We start from the raw sequence: 20,345 nt of genomic DNA, 5'->3' as shown, positions 1-20,345 counted from the left end.
GGTTTGATATGATTATTTCTTGAGGGAGAAGATGCATTTGTGGTGTAGGTGTGTGCTGTCATAGTTCCTTTCATTTTAATTTGATTTTATTTCTTTTATTTTCTTTATTTCTGTTTCATTTTGTTTTGTTTTGTTTTACTTCATTTTTTTGTTAATATTTTCAGTTGTGGTGTGTGGTCGTGCACGGTCAGACCCGTCTCACCAGCACACTCACACGGGCCACTCTCACGGGGCTATGGACTGTGAAGTATTTAGTCATCATGCAGCTCATCCTCCACACCCTGCCCACCATCCTCGTCATGTGCACCCATATCATGCCCACCGCTGCCGACCACTTGACTCTCGCCCACTGGATGCAACGGGGCGACCTCAACCACAAGCCACCACTGGGAGTAGCTGTGTGGCTGCAGCTGGAGGAACTATGCCCCCTACAGCAGTATATGCTGCCCATCCTTATTTACCCATGGCATTGGACTGCACCCAGACTGGATCTGTCAACATTCCACTGGCACCTAGCAGTAGCAGCAGTGCAAGTGGACCACCACCAACAGCATACCAATATCCAAGTGTGCCCTCATTCCCACCTGCCTCAAGTAGCACTGGTGGGGGAGCAAGTGGAGGCCAGGTTAGCATGGTTGGTTACACTTATACAAGTGGTTCTTTAATGCCGGTTGTGGCCAGTGGCCCCACTGTACTGTATGAAGGGACACGCCCACCTGGGGGACACCTTGAACAGCCACAGCCACTGCCTATGGCACAGCCTGGAGGAACTCCGTCATCATCGTCAACAGTAACCAGTGGAGGTGCAGTAGTGCGTGTAGGACAAAGACAGAGCAACAACAGTGGCCGTACAGAAGGAGGAGGTAGTGGGGGAGCGAGTGCAGGAGGAGAAGATAGTCCTATGGTGGTGCAGCATAGCCCTTTGGCCAGTCATTAACGGCTGGGCTCACCTAGCAACCTGCTCAACAGTGATCTTTGGATAATAGGCAGCCAGGCTGAAGACAGTGAAACTGATTAAAGTCCGGCCAGAGATAGCGCTAGGCCAGCGGCCACAATATGGTGCAGAATCGTGTTGTGTGCCTCGTGTGTCATGTGAGCCTGTGAGATAACACTCAAGAGTGGAGGCTGGCGGGACCCCACCCACATACCAAAAAGACTGCTCGGCTTCCCTCTCCTTTTTGGCGTGCTTTTATCTTGTTATTTATTACCCGCTAATGAGGAGTGACTTTTTGGTAGGTGACCTAGCATGCTATGTGCTTGGGTGCCTGGGTGTCGAGCAGACTTTGTTGGCTAATCCAGTCTCAGGAACTCCCTCCCCCCACCGCCACCACCACATCTTTGAAACCCCCAACCATATAACAACAGTCCTCAACTACCACATCCAGCAGATTATCAATTAATCCAACACAAATGCCTGCCTTCGAAGCATTTTATGTGCAGCAGACACACCTCCCTCATTTACTCCCATCTGATGCATCAACGTACTTTTGATTTGTAATCCAATACTCAGGAGGTGCATACTTTGAGTTGATTTAATAGCTATTCTCCCAAACCTTGCAGATGCACTAAAAGATTTGACAAATTTCAGAGAACTGATTGGATCCACAATAATCTGCTTATTTGACATGATTTGGCCCATTTGGATAATGAAGAAGCCCCTAACAACTCTTCAAGAAGTTTCTATTATGGAACAACAAGTAACCTTTATCCCTCCTATCCCTCCCTCCCCCTCATTTCATCGTCATTATTACTACGCTTAGCGTGCTCTAAATTAATTCATCCGAGAGTGGTTCCCACCCTCCATCAGTGTTTTCAGTTCACTTAACGCGTATCCTCCCGATGTTGGTGCATCATTTGAGCAGCAAATAAACCTCCCCCAACACCCAGCTTCTGGCCAGCTGGACAGTGCTCAGTCTGATAGCAGCTTATATAGAAAATACTGTATAGAATATCTATACAGTACCCAAAGCAAGCAAAAACTTCAAACAAGAAATGTTGTCATGAAGCAGTTTGCTTACATACTGACTTCTGGTAAATCTGGAATTTTCTGACCTAATTCCTTATCAACATCATGCCAAAGACCTAACGATACCTTCATTCCTATAGTATTTCCTCTGCAAGTTGTGTAACAGTTTGTAATTTGGGGGACCTCCATTGGCATATCATGTAGTTCTGAATGAATCATTTCAGTTTTTCTTTTAATTTTCTAATTTGAGAGAGTTGCTCACTTTTAAATGTTGCTTTTTTTCTTTTAGGTATCTTAAGGATTTTTTCTTTTTAATATTTTGTCACTTTATGTACCTTATTGGTTTTTGTAACCAATCGCTTGTTTTTAATTGTCAATCAAAATTTTAGTGTGATCGATGTGAGAGAGCTGCTAATTTGAATACAAAAATTGATGCTTGACAGAACATGATGGGGTTGTTTCTTGAAAAAAATAAGTTCTTTGAAATTAAGTTTTTTCCGTAGCATAATTAGTTGGTATATGAACATATCACAAAGAATTGTGAATACAGAAGAGAACCATTTGTCAATTTTACAGGATTAACTTTAGATTTTTAAATACTATTAAATTTTTAAAAGTTTTAGGTAGATAATTGGATTTAGTTAACAGTAGATTTTACATTATCAAATATGTTTGGTGATATTTCAGAATTAAGGTAAAACATTGTTGAATGAAATTACTGTTTAACCTAGTTTATACAGATTAACTATATCTTTGTGTACATGTTCTTTTTATTGGTTAATTGTTTTAAAAGTACAGCTATGTACTATACAGTTATTGATGCAATTTGTTATGAAAGTTGAATAGCATTTGTGTTTGTTTAAGTTCTGTGAAATTTAAGTCAACTTGGTTAATGAATTCTCTTTTTAAGATATCCGTTAAATTATGTATGACCGCTTTAAATTTTATTCCTCAGATGACTATGATTGCCCATGTTCAGTTTTGTTCCATCATACTGTTGGTTGGCTTAAATAAAGCTACAGTTCAATGCTTTGTGCTTTCCTCATTTATAGTTTCTTCAGTGCTGTACGTCTGTTTTTATTACCCCTTTCATGTTACATCCAAGCATTCAGAATTCTACCACCCTTTCAGTAGTCTTTGATTTTGTTAGTTTATGTGTACAGTACTTACCAAGTAACTGTTGGTCTAGAATTCAAAATTTATTTATGACGTCATGTTCCTGCAGATTTTAAAATAGGTTATTATAAGTCTGTAAATTACAGCACGACAGATAGTATAGAAATCAAAGGCTTTATTTTGTGTTGATGACATTTATTTTATTCATTTTTATGAATGACATAGGGGCACATTTCATACATATAAGGGTTTTAGAAAGCACAATTGATTTACTGTAACAATTACCAACTTTATGTTTGTTGCAGATCTATACATGGCCAGATCCTGTAAAACTTAAATAATGGGGAGAAAATGTGGGATTTACTTTTATTTTTTTTTTTTTTCCGTAATCTTTACTAGCATTAATTTTCCCAGTCCATTGAAAAAAATAACTGGTTTTCCATCAGTAGTGTTTCATTATAGGGCATTTATTCTATTGATTGGTCATATGTACATCAGGGTATGTATATTTCATCTCCCAGGGGATTCATTCATGGAGGTTTATAATGAATTCTAGGACAAGTTTTACTCATTGCTGTCAAGACTTTCTTACTGACATCTGCAGTAAGCCTCATATTGTATATTATGTGAAAAATGGTAGTCAGTTGAATAATGCCCTTGTTCTTTCTTTTTTATTATTTTTATTATTTTATAATGTGTACATTTGCTCACAGTGGCATACCTTTTGTGAACGCAGAGCTCACTCACAGTCAGTGTGCGCGGTCCATGATGTGTACATAGTCTAGCGGCTGTTGGGAGACAGGGTGGTAGGTCAATGTCAGACAGTAGGCAAGGTCAACAGCTTTCTGAATCTTCAAAATACTTTTTGTTGATCTGCCTTCATGTAGGATGATCACAAACTTCTTTTTGAAAATGCACAGAGCTGCAGAATTGCCTCAGACCAGTTACGTTAAATCAATTGAAGTTTGGAGTGGTTGTATCAGTGCATGACAGAAACCAAACCTAAGACTGTCCTCTATACCGTATGACCTCAGTGCTCAGTGGCTTGGGGCTGCCTTTGATGACAGGGCACCATAGTGATTCATGAGTCCTACTGACCTTCAACAAAAAGTGCTGTGTTGTGTCACTCTTTGGTCCTCTTGTCTTGTGGCTCATACTGTGGGAAGAGAGAAGAGTGAAGGGCATCACACTCCCTTGTGTGGTGCAGTTTTGCTCATGACTCCGATTTTATGAGGATGAATAATTATGACAGCTGTATCATTTATTATAAAAAATCTTTTTCGTTATTGCTTCTTAATTGGCAAGATTATAATTAATATTGTTAAATTTTACTTGGCTTTTAGGTGGTTGTGTGAAATAATCAGTGTAATGTTATAAAGTTTTTAAAGTAATTTTTCATAAATAAACTTTATTTATGTGCTTCATTGAAAACTATGACTGTGATTATGATTGAGGAACAGATCGTATCAACTCCTGATATCTTGGAGTCAAGTGAGATTGGTAGAAAGGTTGCAGTGACGAACCACCTCTTTTGTAAAAAAGAAATTGATAATTTTTAGAGTAGAAATTACAGATCTATAAGAAATGAATCCCATAATCTCATAAAAGCTCCCAGAAATTATGGAATAGTGCAATGTTTGTATGCTAGTGGAAGTTGGTTGACCATGAGGCAATGCCGACTCTCCTAGCATGGCGAAACAATTGCTTGTAATTTGTTGCCTCAGTCTGTCTTTGTGTAATCCCCAAACATTCTGTTTACATTTTCATTTTGTACGAAAGGTAATGTAGAGGTAAATTGACACTAGTTTAAATCTCAAGGTAGGAATTCTCATGCATCTAAATTGTTTTTCTTACACATGAATGCAATGACGGAGAAGTTAAGCTTTTGTGGCACTGTCATATGTAGGTAACTAGGAGGTTAATACTTCCTACTGGTTTTCTGTAACCTATTGGTTAATGTTTACCAGTTATATCCACATGCCTTAGGTTCTCGACCAAGGACTCTGGCTGTAATATGCCATTGCTGATGGTGCACTGTGCCAACTAAAACACAGCACTGGCAGCCCCTTCCCTGAGAAAACCCCCCACTCAATGGCCACACTTTCTATCTTCTTCATCATCATCATCATCAGCAGCAGCAAGAGTAGCAGTCAGGGATTGTAATATATATAGATATATATATTTATATATATACCATATGCCGTATATATATTGCTAAGCCTTAAAAAATTTAGTAATTTCATATTTCAATCAGTTCACAGTATTAAATATTAAAATTTAATGAACATGTCAATATTTGAAGTTGGGATGTTGTTAAGATGCATTTGCTATTCATAGTTAAAATTTTCTTATGAATGCTCCAAGATTTAGTTTGATATTTATATGAAAGTCAAAACTGTATAGCACAATAAGGTATTGTTTACCTTATACCTGTATTCCTTAGTATCTAGTCAGGGAGGGAGGCATGGGAATGGAATATATTTAAAAAGTGGCCATTGGGTGAAATGGGTGGGTAAGGGAACATTTTTCATTGGCTCGTTGACCTGTGGTGCTCTAAAGAGTATGAGGTGCCACTACCCTCGGGAATATTCTCCTCTTGTGTGCCGTGGCAGACCATCATGGATCTGTGATGTATTATATTTTGAGTCGAGAAGCTTACTCTTTATTCCTCTGTAAAGGATTTTAGAATTAAAGTTAGTCCATGATGGTCATTATGCCGTATGTGCAGCAGGCAAGATAAAATAGTCCAGTGCCAAAATTCAAGGAAAACCTATAGTTTTATAAAAAGTTTTTCAACTTCAGAAAGGAATGGCACAAGACAAGGTTTTCCTTGTTCTAGAGGCTTGGAGTACCCTTGTGGGTGGCAGCAGAGCCATGATCTGGGCACTTACACATTGTTGGCAAAAATTGTTGTTGGGGTTCAGAGATCTAGAATGTTGATAGAAAATATACAAGAGGTGGCTCCTCAAAATTAAATTCATCAAAAAGAGTGCATGTCTCTTGGATATTTGAAGAATTTAATTTCTACAAATTTATCCCTTTAGGAAAGTCTTTCTTGTAAGAGTTTTGTCAAAAGGTCTCCTGACACCAGTTGGCATTTCAATTTTTGTTTCCAAATACAGTATCTAAATATTTATTGAAATCCTAAATGCAATTCTAAAGTATCTTGTCAGCATGCTGAGATCTCGTTACCCCTGATGTATTTGTGATTTCTCTGCGTGTGATCCTGTTAAAGTGGTCAGTGTGACGATGGATAGTAAAGAATGAATACTTCAAAAACAGGTCAAAATGATTTTTAGATCTTAACCGACTTGTATAAATGAGACTCCTTGCTGTGCATTTGCTCATAGCTTGGGGAGAAATGTTTGTTTATAATCATAAGTTGTAGTCTTCATAATTTATACATACAGAGATAAATAATTGGAGTAGAACATTAGCTGTAGGGTCATAAACAATTCAATTGCCAAGATAATGAAGCAGCCAGAGCCTTATATTTCAGCCTCCTTTGTGACACTTATATGAAAGTGGTACAGTATAATTATTATCCAGATGGTAGGTTATGCATTCTTTTTATTGAAGCTTTTAAAAGTTAGTCAGCAGGGATAGGAAACTGTGATTAATATTTTCACAATTGAAAATGTGAATTTGAAGTGTATGGTAATACACACACGTACACATGAACATGTATACACAAAACTCTCGCACACACGTTTTTAATATTTTTATGTTTTGTCCTCTTTCTGTCACTTTTAAGATGAAATGTTGTTGAATGAAGAAAATAAAAGTAAAAATTGTGGCTGATATATAAGGGTATAGGCTCTAGCAACAGTCCCCTGACTGCCTGACCAAACCTCTCATCACTTCTTCCTCGCAGATTTAGGAAAAAGATTGGTGCTCAAAAATTAATCTGGGATTCAGGGAGTAGTCTGTTTCGGTTGTCTGTGGAGGATTAAAAAGTGAGTTAAGGATTGGGAGGGCAGTCGCTGCTTCCCCGTTGGCTTGACCGGGCCCTGAAAAGGTCCACGCTGCTGATTCTTGGACCAACGAGGTCAACTTGCTACTGCAACCGACCAAACCTGTGGTCTGACGCCGCTGTACCCGTTGCTACCCGTCTCCTAGACACAAATAGAACAAAATGTCTGCAACTTTGTTATTAAAAAATAAAATAATACTAATGAGAATTCTTTGTTTGTTACCTTGCTGTTTTTTTTATTTTTTGGTATTTGTTAGTTTTCCAAAATATCATCTGAGAATTCTTTGGTTTGCTGGAAAAGACAAAAACATTAACTAAGAACCAGCCAAGCTAAAATAAATCTCTCTAAAAATTTTCTTCTATATTTGACAGGAAATTTCATTAATTTTATAAGAAGTTTTGACAGGAAATATTTGAGATTTTTATTGAACTTTAAAAACTTGTCATTAGGATTGTTGTTAATTGATTTTACTGTATTTGATTGTAATTAGATACATCCTTTTACCAGTCTACGTTACAACATGATTATTAAAATCTACTTAGTGTGAGTAACCAAATTTTTGTCTAACTCATTGAGACACCAACTTTATATCGGTATTTTTTTTTTCTTTTTTTTTTTTTGTAATCAAGTTTGAGGAACTGTAATTGATAAATTTTTAATGATCTTTTTCCAGTTATAAAGTCAACGCTATCCGGGAGCTGTTTTCATCAAGGTTGGCTGGTTAAACTGTTGATATTTATGTTTACTAACTGATTGACCCAATTATTTTTCGAATTTGTTCTGATTCTTGATGTAGTGATGAGTCACATTTCAGTTTTTCTCTAAGATCATAATGGGTTAATTTGCTTCCCTGTAAAAAAAGGTGTGAACAATTGTTAGATCTCCTAGTTGATATACCTTACTCCATCGCTTCCAGTTATGGCACCTATGAATATTGAGGATTAATAAAACAGTGTTGGCTGGTCACATTATGTTGTTTACTGTAGGCATTACTTAATGGTCTTAGTAGTATGCCTTTGGCCCCTAGCTCCACTTGCATTATGTTCTTTTACTGGACCTCTGTTCCATTTCATTTTCTCCATCTTGCTGTTCAACTTATTTTACCCTAGATGTCAGGATGCCTGAAAACCTTAAATCAATCAATCAACTTATTTTAATTTTACCTTCAGTTGCACTTGAGTACTGAATGGTCTCACAGGTCTTATGGCTGGACTACATTGTTTAAATTCAATCCAGTCCAAAATCCCTTGCTATGACCAAAAGGATAGTATGTATATCTTCAAACAATCTAATGTAGAAAGTTATTTTTCACTATATGCTGTTTTTATGAAAACCTTTATAATCTATCTCAATGTTACATGGGTTTTCATGATAAAAGTCATCAGACTGAAAAGTTTATGGCAGTTTGTTTTCCAAGGGAAAGTATTCTTTCATAACATTTAGTAGTGACTTTACTTGGTTTTTTTTTTTTTTATAATATTTGTTAGGTCTTTTACATTGTTCTGTCCAACCTCTCTTAATTCCACTTTAGCTGTGTAGCTATGCATTTTTTCCCTGGGCACTAAATGTCCTCTTGGTCTCAGGATTGGGAAATTTCATAAATCAAATCTTCATTGCAGGTACTGTATAAGTTCTGAAAGGAGTAGGCACATTGGCTAAAGCTCTTGTGTCATTGAATTTAATCCTTGTACCAAGTAGATTTTCATTTTGAAACCCTCATAAGGAGTAGTGTTGTTAGTGAAGATCGGATAGTTTGCTGTTGATATTATTTAGTGGTCTTTGCAGTGTTTCTTCACATAGCTGCATTCGCTACACAGTACTTTATATCCTTCTAATTTACCCCCAACAACATGCGGTCCGACCCCTCAAACATTTATGTCTTTGTGTAACTGAAAGATTTTCTGTCAGTTGCACTTGGTGGTGGATGACTTCACAGGCCCCAGTGCTTTGTTATATACCCCAAATTCATAAATTAAATCCAATCCCCATTGAAACCCTGTGAAGAATTTATATCAAAATGTATTTAATATATTGTGAACCCACAGCTGTCATGTATAATAGAAAGGCATAATTTGGGTAGTGCCATAACTTCTGTACCATGATCTTCGTCTTGAGAATCTCTTGCTTAAGGGTACGCTCGGGGCAAACTATTCTATCTTGTTTCTCTTCCTCTTGTTTTGTTGATGTTTTTATAGTTTATAAGGGAAAATTTATTTCAATGTTGTTACTGTTCTTAAAATATTTTATCGTCCTATATTTCCTTTCATCACTGGGCTATTTTCCCTGTTGGAGCCCCTGGTCTTATAGCATCCTCCTTTTCCAACTAGGGTTGTAGCTTAAGTAATGATAATAATAATAATGATAATTGCAGAAGTAATGAAAATATAATTTTTCTACATGGATACATGGGAGATTTTGCAGAAGCATAGGCATCATTCAACACTATTGCCTTCATTTACAGAAACTTTATCGATGTAGCAAACACTTCAATAGTACTGTAATGGTTAAGTTGGGTTTCAAGAAAATATAACCAATAATATTTTGATATGTGTCCCATGAATGTATTCAATTATGCTTACTATGATTTGATTGTAAAGTTTTTCTTTCCACTCGATCAATTGCTCTAAACTTTTAGGATTTTACATCACTTGCCTTTTTGCACTCAATTATTTCTTGATTTCTCATAGTTTCATTGAATGGGGTTTGGCTCAAAATAGTATTTTGTTTGGGCTTGTCAGATGTATGACTTTTCAGTTATTTTTCAGTGGTAACTATTTTGATGGTATGATTTGTACTGAAAAGGTTGTAGCCCTGTCCTACCCTTGGTGGGAGGGGCCGTGGGTAGGGACAATGGCAAATATCTTTAAATTATATCTTTATTTTTTCAGGCCTCTCCCATGGTTCATTACCTATGCAGTGAGGTCTTTCGTCATACAAAGAAAATTTTTGTGTGGTATTTTTTCTGCTGCACCCCATGAGGTATTAGTCTTCCACACTTCCAAGACCAATTCAGGGCATCTAGACTAAGATAAGGCCACTGTTAGTTCTATCCATTTTTCTTTAATCTATTCTTGTTCTTTGATATACCGTTGAAAACTGCTGCAAGGAAAACTAAAAGATTTTTTACTTTAGTTTTTAATATTACTGAGATATTTGTTGTTATTGAGTGGAAGGAGATATTTGTGTCAAAGCTAATCCTCAGTAATGTATTACACCTTCAGGGACTGACAACCCTAAGCCACTGAGAGCTAAGTCTATAACAGATGGATCTTCAAAAGCAGTTATTCATTTAAAACATACTTTAATTGGTTCTCGGTTCTCTGTGGGTAAGCTATCCAGTCCATTCTTGATTTTCTATTTGTATCGAATATAAATTTTTAAACCTAGTGGCAAATTCCAAACTAACAAGAATTCATCATCATCTCCTCCTAGGCCTATTGACTCAAAGGGCCTCAACATAGGACTTAGTTGTTGATAATTTCCCAAGTGAACATACCATACACTCTTGACCTATATAACATTGAAAATAAAGAACAAACAAATTAAAGAATGAAGATTTTAAACAGAATCCTGTTCTTATTGAATTTGAAACCACAATTATTCTTTACACCTATTCAATATTCTTGACCCTTATGGCAGGCAGAAGAAAATCCTATGCAGATTTGGAAAATAATTTACTTCAATGAAGCTTACCGGAGGTTCGTGTGGCTTCCTCATAAAAGCTTGATCGCATTGACATGTAAAAGAAATAAATTTCTTATTTTCCTTTGCTCCAATAACCTCAGCCCCCTACTATACTGTACTATTTCCAATTATATGGGGGTGATTACAACCGTTTTCTAGTGTAACCTAACAGTTCTGTAATGAATTATCATACTAAAGTAGTATGATAACTCTCAATAGATATAGGTTGATTTGTCACATGGACTTGAAATATTTGGATAATTCCCTATCATACAGTATATGTAAGATTCAACTACTTGCTATAGGCTAGTGCTAAGACATTTTAAAGTTCAGTGTAGTCTCCTATCTGTCAAATGGATCTGACATTGTTAAGTTACAGAAACTAATTATGGCTATGTCATTTAATTTTAGTGTTTAGTTTAATGTGTTCAGGGTTTGTAGCTATCCCCTTCATACATCTTAACCTTTCCATAATCTTAATGTCAATTCACTGCTGTTCTATTGGTGTGGGTGTCTTGAGAAGTTCAGGTAGGTAAAATTTTGAAGGTAAAGCTTACTTTGTGTCCCAAGTCTAGTGAATGGGTTACTGTTGGATAAAGGCTTCCATGTCTTTGTTTTTCTTGCAGATGTCAATCATGTGATTTGAAACGTAATGGCGTGCAACTTATACATTATCCAGAGAAACTTATGATGGAATCTGCAAAGTTTATTTTTACTGCTGTATTTTGTTAGATTTGAAAGAGGAACAGAAAAGATGTTACAGTAATTCAGAGATTAGCTTTTAAATAGGGAGTAAGCTCTCATTCTATTTATTGTCAAAAAGTCCCACTTACAGAATGTCTTATACCCTTAAAAATGAATGAATGATTAATCTAAACAACCACAAAAATGGAAAATCAAAGAATTCAACATGAACAAAGCTAAAGTAATGAAAAATAGTGCATCCATAAGGCGATTAGTGCCATTAGTGCACCTAACGCAGTTCACTGTAGGCATTACTCAAGACTATTGCAGCTGTACTTGCTATACATCCTTCTACTCTACCTCCATTCCTGCTTCTTTTCTAACATTTTGTTGTTCAACTGCTTTTTTAAGTTTTATTCCAAGACTCAGCACGGTTTTCCCCAGTTGCACTTTAGTTCTAAAAGGGCGTTCTTGGTTTGGTGCCAGGCTATATAGTTCTAATTCATAAATATAATGCAAACATGGGACATTGAATTATTCTAAAGGAATATTGATGCTTCTCTAAAAGTCAAGAGGAGGCCCAACTGTTAAGCTGCTGTTTCATTGACAGAGACCACTCTTCAGTGAATGTGAAGGCCATTGACAAGTAAGAGTCCGCAGTTTTTCTATGGTATTTAACAAAAACTAATCTGTCTGCTCCCCAAGCAACTTGGTAATGAATAAACTGCTGCTGATGCTTCCAAATTGAACTGATGCAAATTCCCTGAATGTTACGGATAGGCTACATTTCAAGTAGAGTAATTGTGTTTATATATACCTATGCAATGAGAAAGTATAATGAACAAACAAATAGATCTCGGAATAAATTATGCCAGTGGAGAGAAATTGTCCGGCAAGATTGCAGTCTTTGGTGATTAAAGCGAGTATTTTGAAGGTTCATTCAATTTGGAGGATAGAAGAGAAGCATAACTAAATTATGTAAAACATGAAACACTACAAATCCTTTTTGATGTAACTGCTAAGTATATAATATAGGTGGTTAAGGGATTAAAGAGTTGGTGCACTGAAGGCATTGATTATGGTTCTTTGCAGTGTCCTTTCAGACCATAGCTGCATCTACTTTTCCATGTTATACTTTATCTTTGTTTCCATTTTCTTTCTTCCATCATGTTATCCAACCTTTTTTTAACTTGTTCTTCATAGCATAACTGCGGCATTTCTTCCAGTTTCACCTCAGCCATGAATGGCCTTCCTGGTCCTTCTGTAAATCCAATCTAATTAAAACTATAAAAAAGGAAAGAGACCCGGAGTTAATGGACTTATAAGCAAGATACCACAGTATAGTAGGGACAGTGCAATTGAAGGGCTCACCTGGGTTTTCATGGAATTTTTAGCTGTGGAGAGAATCTCAGAAAAAAATATATAAATGTAGAATTGATTTTATGAATTATGATGGCATAATGTTACTTAGTATACCAAGGAGGGTGTACAGTAGGAATGTTATTCCAAAACTCAGCAAGGTAACAGGAACTGATATGTAAGATGTGTCGGTTTGGCAAGGGAAATGAAGAGTTCCTGCCCAACCTCTTCTAACTTTTACCTTGTAGTATAAATCAAGGAATTTACCCTAGATGCACTTTTGTGCTGAATGGCCTCACAGGCCCCAACGCTTGAGTATAAAGCTCAAATCTATAAGTCCAATCTTAGCTTCGAACTGCTCCTTTGGAATTGAATCTGACTGTATATTAATCGAAGTAAATAACACTAGAATAAGTATGTCGGTAAGGGTAGATTTGAAAGATTTTAGATAGGACGGTGTTAAGTATATATCAAAGGGTCTTGGTAACATAATGAAAACAAATTGATAAAATATCCCGATTTAAATGTTTAAAAAATAGTAATAAATTATTGGAAATGATTGAACCCTTTAACTTTTGAAAATTCCAGTCCCTATATTCAAGAACATAGAACACGATAAATATAGAATTTTACGATATCAATTGTAAAGATGTAGTATCACATGAAAAATTATATACTCTGTAGAGGTTGCACACTGGCTTAAGCAGATTATCGCTCGTTGACGAATTGCTGACAGTTTTTCATTTACAACACAAAGATGAACTTGACCAAAACTGGCATTCCAGCAAGAAAAGCTAAACTACTATTTGGACAATTTAAGGGTCAGGAACTTGACCCAACATATAACTTTACTTGTTAAATAGCTCTAATAAAGATCACAAATATAATAGAAAACTATGAAAATATAAAAAGGATAAAGTCTACAGTGTCAAGAAAGACGTGATGTCATATATATTTAACTACAACCTCAGGGAACTCGAGGAAATGACTTAAAGAAAAATATATGTCACATAAAGGAAAATAAAGAATCTAGAAAATATACTAAATATTGAATTATTTAAGCTAAAAGTAAGATCCCACTGGTGAATACCAATCGACTAAAACTAAATTTCTACCAAACTCCTCCATATATTAAGAAGCAAGTGTCTGGCTATTATCTATCTATCCATCTATCTATCTATCTATATATATATATATATATATATATATATATATATATATATATATATATATATGTATCCTTCCATTTCCTGAGGGATATATATATATATATATATATATATATATATATATATATATATATATATATATATATATATATAGGCTATATATATATATATATATATATATATATATATATATATTATATATATATATATATATATACTGTACATATATATATATGTATATATATATATTATATATATTATGTATTCTTCCATTACCTGAGGGATATATATATATATATATATATATATATATATATATATATATATATATATATATATATATGTGTGTGTGTGTGTGTGTGTGTGTGTGAAGTTGTCTAGTTTTACGGTACAACAAGCAAAGATATATATATATATATATATATATATATATATATATATATATATATATATATATATATATGTGTGTGTGTGTGTGTGTGTATATATATATACATATATATATATATATATATATATATATATATATATATATATATTATATAAATATATTAAATATATGTATATATAAAAGCTACATGTACTGTATATATATATATATATATATATATATATATATATATATATATATATATATATATATATATATATATATTTGCCATCATGTCCAGTGGCACTGCCAGACGTATAAGTACTTTGTCTTTCCCCATTCCTTGGGTAGTGGGAAGTAATACACACACACACACATTCAACCCTTCCGCTCCATTTCCTAACTACAACCCCGTTCACTGGCATATGACTACTCCCTCTCCCCACTACTCAGGGTTGGGAGAGACCAAGAAGTTATACGTCTGGCAATGCTACTAAATCTGCCTGAAATATATATATATATATATATATATATATATATATATATATATATATATATCCAGTCATGTTCAGCGCCATTGCCAGACTGTTAACTACTCGGTATCTCCCCGTCTCTCAGGTCGTGGGGGAGAGGGAGTAGTCATACCCTAGAGGAAGGAGTGGGAAGGGTTGAATCTATGCATGTGTGTATCCATATCTATTTTAATATTTAACGTCAGTTTTGACAGGAAGTATATGCTGCACTAGTATATATATATATATATATATATATATATATATATATATATATATATATATATATATATATATATATATATATATATATATATATATATATCGCACGCTACGCAGTTCATAACCCACAAAATGTGTTCATTCGTTCGTTCTCTGAAAGTCACATGGTCGCACTTGTTGATGTGTCATGCAACAAAGCTGCATTATTACCCCAAGAATAACAACATTCTTAAATTGGCCAAAGAATTTAGTTAGCCTACATCCGATTTGGCAAACTGCATTGAAATTATACCATACTTAACAGAATTTGGGCGGTATTTCAACTTAGGAATATGTTTTTTCGTCCACTAAATCTATGTGGGAATTTTCAGTATCTAGTCACTCTTGTTAACTTAATGAAATATCCCTTTCTTCCAAAACATATGATTTATACGAGTAACAGTGGCCAATTAGGTCGAGTTTGCGTAAATGATAATATGTCTTTTTTATCAGAGGGGTTAAACTAGACATGAGTATGCTTTAGTATGTGTGGAAATAACCTTGCATGGCAACTATTTTTTTTATTCTAAAGAATTGGAAATTAGTATTTCCTGGTGTAAATGGTTCGAGTTCTTAAATGATTAAGCAAAGCGAAACCGTCCAAACTGCATATTGATTAATACAGCCATTGACCTTAGTATATATATATATATATATATATATATATATATATATATATATATATATATATATATATATATATATATATATATATATATATATAGTTAGTATATATAAATACGATTTATTAACACCTGACTTCCTTATTTACCTATATTAAAAATTTGGATTATAAAAAAGTAACACGATGAAAAACTATCCCACAAGAAGCTAAGCATGACAAAGACTTTCTTTAGTTTGCCGGTGATTCATATCCTTGTTTAACATTTTTGCTTAATACGTATAATCTGTAAGTGTCCATTTTCCTTTCTGCGACTTATGCTTAGAACTAATGCTTGCAATACATGGTGGAAAATTTTTCCTATTTTGCAAGCGCGAACAAGAGCAATCTCAGAATGTCAATAGAAAATATTGCTTGTTGAATACCACGAGAACATTTTCTTTGTTTCTAAACAATAACACAAAGTAAATTAGATTTTATAATTACTTAATATAATTTCATTTGGTCTTATAATGGTGATTTTACTTCTAGATTTTAAAAAAAATACTTTTTGATTGTTTTAAAAAAAAATGAACAACTCCCATGTTAATAACGATAAATTACCTGTAGTTCAGAAAGAAAAGAATAAAGAATGCATAGTTTATCGAAAATATATTACTCGCAATTTGAAATTGATAATAATATTACTCCCAATTTGAAATTAATAATGAAACCCTCAGTTTGAGAAGGCTGACCAATTCTTGTCATTCCAATGTTGACATCAGCTGTTTTCCCATGACAGTCGCAGACGGATCTTTCCTAGATTGTGACTTCGTTTGCCTTCAGTTGTTCAGAAGACGACCGGACTTCACCGAATTTAAGTGCGCCTTTGACACATGTAAAGGGCAAATCTATCCCGGAAGCAATGGTGAACTGAATAATTCATTTGATGTAACTCGAAGTGGAATTAGAATAAATTGGTAAGTCATTGTTTGTTTTGGACCAACAGTTGACAGTTGTTGTTTATTGACCCAATTGCCATATTTCACATTTAATTTACGTACGTAATTTTTGTTAAATTCCCTAAGATTACTCTGTTGATAGCTGTATATGACATTGATGTGCATTGCATTATGGGGTCCGCATTATATCCCTTTATAGCTTAGGGTTGACGTAAATTACGTTTTAGGGGTTAAACTACACTAGCCTTTGTAATTGGGGAGCCTTTGTATATCAGCGGCCAGTTCCTCCAGTGTGGATTAAAAATTGACATCAACTAACCAAAACTCCCCCCTCCCAACCTAACCTACAAGCCGTGTCCTTACCTACATACCTAACCCCCTGTGACCTCCCTTACACTGCTGTATTCTAAGTTAGCCGTAATCAAACATACAGGTGGCCACTATCATACATACACCCCATAATTGGCTAGGACGGTCTAGGGATTAAATTTCAAGTTATGACTGAAAAATCCATATTTTGAAAGGGAATCAAATACAGTAACACCACCTAAACCAAGTTTTTCCCACCTAACCTAACCTATGAGCTGTATCCATACACACAGTATACCGGTAAATTTCTATATTAGAACAATATCATTCATGGCTATAAGAAACAGAAATTTTTTGTAAAAATTGTTGTTTTGAACATTTTCTATCATGATTTCTGGTGTAAATCCAAAGTTTTTGAGTTATGGTGGGTCGACTACCATAAACGAAAACTATGGTTTTGCGCTAGGTATCGTCATCAATTACATTTGAAACACCTTAAAATATACTGTTTACTAGTCTAATTGTATGATATTTAAATTAAGTTTTAAATTTTTGTGGTTTCCGGCAGTCATCATTATAAAGAATTAGTTATCGTAATTAAAAGTCACCATAATCAAAACGGAGGTATAGTATTAAAATGAGGTCAAATCACCGGAGCTTTTTTTTGTTTACAAGGATTTCTTGACACATAGAAAACATGACTATCCTTCCCATATCTTATGGAGTCGTTCGTAACTGTGTAAAATGTATTAGAGATATCTTACGTAATTGAGCTAATGATTGATCGATTTTGCTCTGCTGTATGCTTGCTTCCCTCGCAATGAAACATTATCTCATTGCTCCAACGTTCCAGCAAGTGGAACATGTTTTGTTACGCGCGTTAGCTTGTGGGCTAGTATTTTGGTGTTAATTATCAATTATACAAACTTAGAATTTGATTACCTCGGTTATTTTTACCCAGCAATTTCATGCTTATAGGTTTAGATATTTAGTATGTACTAGGGATGATTTTTTTAAAAAGGCTGATTAAAATAGTTTTGGGAAAATCGTGTTAATGTAAAAAAGAACCGTCTTATCCTTTTGCAACCCCCTTAGACTGCCATATCATTAGCTTACCCTAAGACAGAGTCTTAATCTTTTATTTGCGTACCAAGTGGCTTCACTCCTGGCGAAGTAACACTAAATCCTAATGTTTCATAAATCGTAAAACTATCTTTGTAATATCGTATTCAAGATGAATATAAATAACGTTTTCCCCTGAAATAGAATTAATTTGACAAGTTTATGCGTGACCTGACCAACTACATACAACCCAGATTGCAGTTGAAGAGAAAACCTGTAGCCCTATGCTAATTGGCGGGCATACGTCCTACTGTATATTCCTCGATAAGGTAATTGTAATGATTGTGTATATATATATATATATATATATATATATATATATATATATATATATATATATATGTTGTATGTATATGTATGTATGTTTTTTCATCAATAGGGTTATTGTAAAGATACGTAAACTTGCCTATATATTTACAGATCTGGTCAGGTCAGAATGCAACATCATATCTTAAGTTAGGTCAGGGAAGGATTGATGAGGATGTATGCCTGCCAGTTGGAATAGGCATAAGGGTTTTTTCTTCAACTGCAATCGCAACTATTTTGTGGACTGGGTTGTATGTAGTTGGTTAGGTCAGGCATAAACTTTTTAATGACTTGTCAAATTAATTTTATTTTTGGGGAAAATGTTGTTTATCCTTGTCTGAAATACAGTATTATAGAGATACTTTAGTTTTATGATTTATGAAATATTGTGATTAGTGTTACTTTGCAAGTAATTTAAATAATTCCAAATTTGGGTATCTGGCTGAAACTAAGTTACATGGTGAATATGATAGTTTAATTTTTAGCCAAATACAGTAGGCCTACATGAACCATATATTTTTCTAGTTATCTTGTGTTTTATCCATTTCTGATCATGAGTAATAGGGCAAACCACCTGTTCATGAGTTTAACTATCTCCATGTATTATAACAACTATGAGAGGGGCCCCGAGTCTGAAACCAGGGTTTTGGGTGCAGAAACACCATAAACGAGGGATTTGCAGTAACAGTTTTGATCAGAAATGCATAATAAACACAGGATAACCAGTAGGAAAAATCTTTGAGTAAGTATTTTAATTACTGTTAACGGCTATGATTCACATCATGTCCCTCCAATAGTTTTTTCTCTGCCATCGCTTGCTTTGCTTACAAAAAAACATACAGTATCACTGCTCCTCTGTTCTGGCAAGCAGTGCTGTACATCGCTAAGCTGTGCACACCATACTTGCGAGTCATTATTTTGATGACATTTTTTACTTCCAAATTAGCAGCAATAGCTGTATGGTGAACAGAGGTTGTTTTAGAAAAAATGACCAGAATCGATGACATTACACTAAATTTCAAAATTGATTGAATTCCCATATGGAAGATGTCTTCTTCCGACGATAGTCATGGTTGAATTGAAGCAGATGGGAAAAAAATGCCTCTTATATGCATAAATATTTGGAAGTTCTTAATCGGTTGAAAAAGCCAGCTAAGGATAAGGTCATACAAAAACCAGTAAGCTGTCAAAAGTGCATGTAAGCAATGTATATGCAGGGACCCACAATCGGTCTCCCAAAAGTAAACAATGGACTTTGAAAATGTATTGGTGTTCACATTTTATTCTATCGATACATAAGTTATTATACCCCAGCCCCCATTAGTCATACAAGGAAAAAGGCCAAAATAGCCAGCCCCCTTCCATTTCTTAATGTAAATTCTAATTTCCCTAGAAATGAATGATCATTTATTAACCAGTTAAAGTATAGAATTTTTTGAATCTCAAGATGTCATAGCTGTGAAAATGTATTCTAAAAGGGAAACCATTATGTGACCTAATCTAAACTTCTCACCTAACCTAACTTAGCCTATGACTCCTGGCCTTACTTATTGGACATGTGGCTACTCCTTCGCTGCGACATCCTCCTAACCTTACCCCAAGGTATCCCTGTACTAGTTTCCAGATTCGCCTCTTTTCTGAAACTTGGCATTTCAGGCATGTTGTATCCCTTAGTTTCACTCGTGATTCTAACTTGAAAAATATGACTCTGACAAATACGCAAAAGGTGTTCAAAACTCCTATAACCCCCACCAGTAACAGCTCTTGTTTCCTCAAAAAGGGAAATGGCGGTATGTTTTGCAGGATCCCAACAACATCCTCACTATTGTACAAGGAAGATGACAAATTTGGAACACCTGTAATTTGTATTTTTCCTAACTATACAAAGCAAACTCTTTTCATAGGATTATTATTTCGGTGATAACTGAAATCAGACGTTGAAGCTTTTGC

The 20,345-nt window shown here is 34.8% G+C and overlaps 2 protein-coding genes across 2 annotated transcripts in view; both read left to right on the top strand.

The window, feature by feature from the left end:
• Window positions 1–7,263, top strand: part of LOC137640271 (dual specificity tyrosine-phosphorylation-regulated kinase 1B-like) — a 68,065-nt gene extending 60,802 nt beyond the window's left edge. Inside the window, 1 exon segment of the mRNA XM_068372869.1 lies at window positions 165–7,263. Within this exon segment, the coding sequence (XP_068228970.1) occupies window positions 165–937 (773 nt within the window). The 3' untranslated portion in view covers window positions 938–7,263.
• A 9,203-nt stretch (window positions 7,264–16,466) lies between these two features.
• LOC137640270 (uncharacterized) overlaps window positions 16,467–20,345 on the top strand; it is a 59,985-nt gene continuing 56,106 nt past the window's right edge. The window contains exon 1 of the mRNA XM_068372868.1: window positions 16,467–16,676. The gene's annotated coding sequence lies outside the window, so the exon portion shown is untranslated. The remainder of the gene's footprint in view (window positions 16,677–20,345) is intronic.

This window comes from Palaemon carinicauda, chromosome 4 (genome assembly GCF_036898095.1).
Source record: "Palaemon carinicauda isolate YSFRI2023 chromosome 4, ASM3689809v2, whole genome shotgun sequence".
Lineage (NCBI taxonomy): Eukaryota > Metazoa > Arthropoda > Malacostraca > Decapoda > Palaemonidae > Palaemon > Palaemon carinicauda.
The sequence above is the reverse complement of the archived record's forward strand: the minus strand, read 5'-3'. Positions and strand labels throughout refer to the sequence as shown.